Source organism: Pituophis catenifer, unplaced genomic scaffold, assembly GCF_029215685.1.
Source record: "Pituophis catenifer annectens isolate HBS135680 unplaced genomic scaffold, rPitCat1.0.hap2 SCAF_8, whole genome shotgun sequence".
Lineage (NCBI taxonomy): Eukaryota > Metazoa > Chordata > Lepidosauria > Squamata > Colubridae > Pituophis > Pituophis catenifer.
Genome location: NW_027256888.1, coordinates 73,092,255 through 73,098,928, shown reverse-complemented (window position 1 = coordinate 73,098,928; position 6,674 = coordinate 73,092,255). Strand labels below are relative to the sequence as shown.

Below are 6,674 nucleotides of genomic sequence, written 5' to 3'. Positions count from 1 at the left end.
GGCAACCTGACAAGCAAAGTCAATGGGGGAAGCCAGATGGCTTCACTTAACAACCATGTTATAATTTAACAATTGCAGTGATTCACTTAACAAATGTGGCAAGTCGTAAAATGGGACAAAACTCACTTAACAAATTTCTTGCTTAGCAACTTAAGTTCCGGGCTTAATTGTGGTCATAAATTGAGGAGTACCTGTATTACTTACTACTTCTTGCTCTGTTTTTCCATACTACAGAGCTTAGGAAGAAAAGAGTGCAAATACAGATGGTCCCCACCTTACAATTGTAATTGAGCCTGGAATTACAGCCATTAAGTCATGCTAAGTCGTTAAGTGAGCCAGCGTAGGACCAACCTGATTTTACATTTTTGCAGCCGCAGCAGTCATTAAGTGAATGCCGTAGATGTTAAATGAACCATTGTCCATGGTGGGTTTTTTTTTTTTTGCCAGAAACAAGAAGTAGATGCCAGTTTCCAACGAAGAATATTGTAAATACAAAAATAAATGAATAAAATTGCAATCATGCAACCATGGGTATTGCAAAAGGACATAAATGCGGACAGGTTGCCGAGTGTCCAAAATACAATCATGTGACCAGCAGGAAAAGTCATTTTAACTGAATTCAAGTCATAAGTAGCTTTTTTGGGGGGGTCCATCACAACTTTGGTCAGTAAGCAACCAGTTACAAGTCAGGGACTACCTGTACCTTCCCCATGGAGAAAAATGTAAACGTCATATAATTCCTTTTGGCTTTGGCTGAGCCATTTCTGGATTATCAGTCTCTTGCCTGCATGAACACAGATGTTTCTGTGAGTATTTGAGCAACAAGGCTATTCTCAGCGGGCTCCTCTGAATATTTTTAATTGCTTGGCATTTGGGCTCAGCTTTATAAAGCAGGCAAGAATGTAAACATGCTGTGTAGGTGTAGGTGCAAGCACAAAACAATACCCAGGCTTTCCATAAAAGAAATTTATTTAGTGGTCATGTGTCAGTATACAGTTATGAAGTCTTTGCTCAAACATATTGAAAAATGTGCCGTAAGAAATACTTAAAAGGTATTTACACTATTGTGAAAAAAAGTTGGGTTGCATATTCAATGGAGAGAGAGAGGAAATGTTCACAAAACAATTTTTTCCCCTCCCTTTCAGGAAAAAAAATACAAAATATAAATGATACAACATAAACATTAAAAAAAAAGTTCACAATGAATTATTTACAGTAAAACACATTTTAACAGAAACCCATTTAGCTGCTTGTTGGCGGATTTCTTTATGTTTCCAACCTTTTCGTAACTCGAGAAGCACAGCTGTTTTGGATTCCTCTACAGCTGGGGAAAGGAACCTGTTACCCACCAGATGTTTGTAACATAATCTTGCCATTGGCCATCCTGTCCGGAGCTGATGAGAAATGAGTTCCAAAACATCTGAACAGCATTTAGCTATCTACACCTGACTTAAAGCGTCTCTCATCAACCCCTCTAATATAGAAACACTTGTGTATTTTACAATTCTGTGTGCGTTTATGTCCTACATTGAAAACCATTATCACTTTGACAGGTCTCCTATTTCTAATTATTAAACTTAAGCTTTTCACCCAATTCACTGCTCTCTCTGTTAAATATTTTCTGACTCCTATTTCAAGCATTCGCTATCTCACATCGAGATTCTGGCCCCATTCTTGAAATTTAATATTTTGGACTTAATCCAATTTATGTTCCAAGCCCCCCACCTCCCCCTCATTTCTGTTCAGCGAGAATTAACTCTGATGTAAAAGTAGATAGGATTGTGTGGCAAATCATTTCATCCCAAAAATCTATACCTTCAAGTGTAGTTATATGATTATTCCATATGACAAATTAGCAACTTTTCAATTGCCCCTTTACAAGCTCCTTGTTATTGCTACTTGGTTAACGTTCCAACATCTTCTGATCTTGTTTTTTTGCCGCTTCAAACCACATTACACTTTTCTCCTTAAGTAACAGTTCTAACCCACAGCTTCACATTGGCGTAACTAGTCTTAAAATTCCAGCATAGAAACATCTTCCAATCTCTGAAAAAAAGATGCATGTAAATATACAGGCCATATATAGGGAAAAAGAAAACTCATATGCAACTTGGAAAAATTTAGAAAGAGGATTTTGCAGGGCAGGCCCTTGACATTCCTGCCTCGATGCAAATATTAAAGGCTCAGAAACAATCCTATCCTATCCCAATCCTAACAAGCCCATCATTCATCCATTCACTGGGCCCCAGAGGGAAGCCGCATAAAAATGTTCCTGTTTCTTTGTGTTCTTGTTCTCCAAGTCAGTGAGAAATGAACCTGTTTTCAGTATAAAGGGTGGCAAAAGCACCAGAATATGGGAAGGCAAGTAGGCTGACAATCCAAGCCCTGGTTTTTGTGAGATCAAGCACCATCTGCTCACACACTATAATGGATCAGGCTGCAGTAAAATTGGCAGTTCCTTTCAAAGAGTCTGAAATGCAGAAAACGGGAGGGAAAGAGAACAGTGCACCTCAGCAGACAACTGACCCCAGAAACTCAGTAACACGGGAAACTGGTTTGCAAACCTCCACAAATAATAGTCATGGGAACTGTAGATTCCACGGCCAAATGTACAGGTTATAGTAAAGCTTATACCCAAATGATCTGTAAGATACTAGCCGTGGTATCACAATCATAACCCTGTCACAATCGTAGCCTCTCTTCTGTATGTTGTATGCATAGACACCAGATGCAGCTTGCATTGCAACTTGACACTTGGTTTAGCAAAGCTGGATACACCTCCTCCACCCAGTGGATGCCCTTATGATAGGTCCACAGACCATGGTTGCTGCATGATCCTGGTCTAAAGCTTATTGCAGGTAACATGACCCTCGCCACTTTTTATAGTCACTCAAGGTGCAGCTGCATATACTGTACATATGGACAGCAGTCATTCATAGTTCTCTGCTACCTCTTTTTGCGTAACATAACGATATAATGCAAAATTAAGTTCTGCCAGCCAGTCACGAGAGAACTATGGGGAACAAACCTAAACCCAACATCTCCTACCGTGTTATAAAATGTCTTAAGCAACCAAAAAAAAAAAAAAAAAAAGGAGCAAAGAGGTAGTATGCACAAAATGTTTCAAACTGAGCCCTTTCGAGGACCAAGCACCCTGTCCTAAAAGTGTGACAACTATTCTAAGCAAAAAGTGGGCTGTTTTGAACATTGAGGAAAATGTGCCAGCAGTGCTCCGCCTTCAGCCCAGAAAATGTGCAGGAAGTTTCCCACTTTGCGCTTGAAACAGCCATTTTGCATTTGAGGCAGGATCATTTGAGAAAAGGTGCTCTTTTCCCCCCAAAAAAAAACAACTGGATTTTTTATTCCTTGAAGACGTTTCACTTCTCATCCAAGAAGCTTCTTCCGTTCTGACTGAAGAACTGAAATGAACTGAAGTCAGAACGGAAGAAGCTTCTTGGATGAGAAGCGAAACGTCTTCAAGGAAAAAACAAAGCCCATTTGGGACAACCATGATCTGGGTGACAGAATCGCCACAGAATTTTGACGCAGGGTGTTCGTGCTCAAACCGAAAGCGATTCAGTTGGAAACATTTTGTGAATCCATGCAAAGAGGCATCTTATTCTTTCTTCGGAAGAAAGTTTGGGCGATTGCAGAGATAAATTAGCAAAAAAACCCAAAATTTAAAACACGGTAAATGAAAGGGGCCGTGAGTTCAATCCTTGGACATCAAACATCATCCGCCTGGTCAGTTGGGAGTTGGGTTACACCTGATCTGTTTGATACTCGGAGGCTTCAGAGAGGCTTTCAGAGAAGCTGAGGAAATTCTCTTGGTACTCGGAGCAAATGATCTCGAACCGGTAGTGTCTGAATTCCACTGCGAAGGAGCCAAAGAAACATAGGAAGCACATCACCATTCCCCATTGGATCCGTGACGCATGCATGTGCAACTTAAACTCATTCATCAAAATGAAATCTGAAGGAGGGTCAAGGAAAATGCACAGAAACACAGTAAGAGGAGCAAACATTGAAATGCCTCTTGGAATCAGGGCTATACCCAGGAATGGGCTGCTGGGGGTCGCTGAGGTTCGGGAGAACCTCTAGCTAAGATTCTGTGCAGTTCGAAGAACCCCCAAATCCCACTCCTGGCTGGCCCCGCCCACCCTGCCCCTCCTAGCAGTCCCCATGCGGTCTTTTTGGATGCAGGTTAAGTGCAGGGTGTGTGCGGAGGCTCGGGGAAGGCGAAAAAAGGACCACCGGAAGTTCGGAAATTTCCTCCAGAGGGCCTCCGGAGCCTGGGGAGCCTGTTTTTGCCTTCCCGGAGGCTCGAGGAAAGCCTCTGGGGCCCAGGGAGGGCAAAAACGCCCCCCACCTCCCGTCGTGATGCAGGAGACCGGCTAGGCCACGCCCACCATGGCCACACCCACCCAGCAACAGGGCAGAAAATCCCTTGCTAAAAATTTTGAAGCCCACCCCTGGCTATATCTGAAACCTACATCCCATCGAACTCACTCCTGACCATGACAAGCAACATTAAAGGCAGTCCTTGACTTACAACCATCTGTTTAGTGACGGTTCAAAGTTACACTGGCACTGAAAAAAATAACTTATGACCATTTTCCACACACAGTGTTGCAGCACCCCCAATGGTCACACGATCAAAAGTCAGGAGCTCGGCAACCGGCATGTATTTATGAGGGTTTCAGTGTTGGGGGGGCGGCGGGGGCATGTGATCTCCTTTTGTGATCTTCTGACAAGTCAATGAGGAAGCCAGATTCACTAAACAACTGTGTTACTAACTTAACAACTGCAGTGATTCACTTAACAACTGTGGCAAGGTCATAAAATGGGATAAAACAACTCTCTCGCTTAGCAACAGAAATAGTTGGCAGAATTGTAAGCTCAATTTCATATTGCTTATTCAACCATGGTTTGCAACTTTGTTAGTCCTAAGAACAAAACCATATCAACAAGCAACTAAGGTAAGCAACTGGAAATGTTATTGCTTGGCTGATAAGACTTGTCCAGATACTGCTGCTTGTGTTTTTTTTCCCACAGTATATATTCATTAACAGAAAGATTAGATATCAGTAGTGGCCAAAATTTTGGAAACCTTTTGGGAAAAGTGTATTTTCTAAAACTAGCTAATAACACTACTTTTTTGGGGAGTAGTACCGTAAAATTATATATCAATGAAAATATAATTTAATCAAGAATGTAATGCAATAACTTTTATGAAGGATTTGCTATTAGAGTAGCAGTTACAGTATAAAGAAGAAAAGTGAAACACGTAGAAAAAACGAGATATACAAAAATTATCACCATGTCAGTTAATACTTAGTTGGGTAACCTTTAGCATGAATTATGGCCTTACAATGTCTTCCCATGGAGTTAACCAAGTCTTTTAGTTCTGCAGCTGTTATAATGTGAAACCAAGATTGAAGGATGGCTTCTATTAACTGGGTTTTATTGCTGGGTCGCTTCTGACTAACAAGTTTCTTTAGTCGGCTCCATAGATTTTCAATTGAGTTAAGGTCTGGGCTATTCCCAGGCCATTCCAGCAGTGGAATATGATTATCTTGAAACTCCAAAAAAAAAAAAAGTGGTGTTATTAGCTATCAAACCTCAAAAATACACTTTTCCCAAAAGGTTTCCACAATTTTGGTCATTACTGTATGTTACAATAAAGGTAAGTTTCTCAGGAAGACAAGGCGTGTGCCAATTCAGGCATATGCCATCAGATTGATTGTGATTAGGGTAGAGTTCCTTAAGTAGTATTTTGCACAACCCAAAAGTTCTACAAGAATTTGATAAGGTATAGCATATGTGGCAGATTAAGGGCAAAAAAGGATGAATAAATAAGTTCTTTCAAACACAGCCAATTTCTTTTTTATAATCTCAGAGATGTCTCTGGTGTAGGCAATCTGGGAAAATTTCCTTTCTAACTATCAGATTCCACAGCCTAAATAGGTTTGGAAAATCTTTGACATAAAGCATTAGATCTGGAATTTTCAACAGCACAAGCCCATATTCAGGACCTCCTTAAAAAATGATCTCATCAAGAAAAGAAACAGAGTATTTCCTGTGGGTTATTTCCTCAGGCTGTAGGAACTTCCCAGCGGTCAATGTGTTAGATTGGAATTTTCATAATTGCACAATACTGTCTTGCTGTTAGAATCAATTTGAGTTCAGGGCTGCACATTTTCCATTCCTTTTCTAGGGAGAGAACATTTCACCGAAAAATCCAAATAGAATTTGAAAATTTAGATACACATGAACGTTGAAATGCTAAGAAAAATATCTAGCAATTTTTTTCCCCATTGAATGATGAAACTATTAAACGTAGAGAGGTCCTGTCTGTTCTCTGCACTTCTCATGTGGATACACCTGTATTCACACAATACGGACAGCCCCAAAGTGCTACCAAAGAATGCATATAAGAAAAAAAACATATGAAGAACGCCTGCAGAAACTTGGTATGTCTAGTTTAACGGAAAGAAGGAGTAGGGGAGACATGATAGCAGTGTTCTGATATCTCAGGGGCTGCTACAAAGAAGAGGGAGTCAAGCTATTCTCCGAAGCACCTGAGGGCAGGACAAGAAGCAATGGGTGGAAACTAATCAAGGAGAGAAGCAACCTAGAACTAGGAAAATTCCTGACAGTGAGAACAATGAATC

The 6,674-nt window shown here is 40.7% G+C and overlaps 1 protein-coding gene across 2 annotated transcripts in view; it reads right to left on the bottom strand.

The window, feature by feature from the left end:
* Nucleotides 1-957: 957 nt before the first annotated feature.
* TMEM150C (transmembrane protein 150C) overlaps nt 958-6,674 on the bottom strand; it is a 43,643-nt gene continuing 37,926 nt past the window's right edge. For both annotated transcript variants that reach the window (XM_070948638.1, XM_070948639.1), the window contains one exon: nt 958-3,973. In XM_070948638.1, coding sequence (XP_070804739.1) covers nt 3,762-3,973 — 212 coding nt within the window. In that variant the 3' untranslated portion in view covers nt 958-3,761. The remainder of the gene's footprint in view (nt 3,974-6,674) is intronic.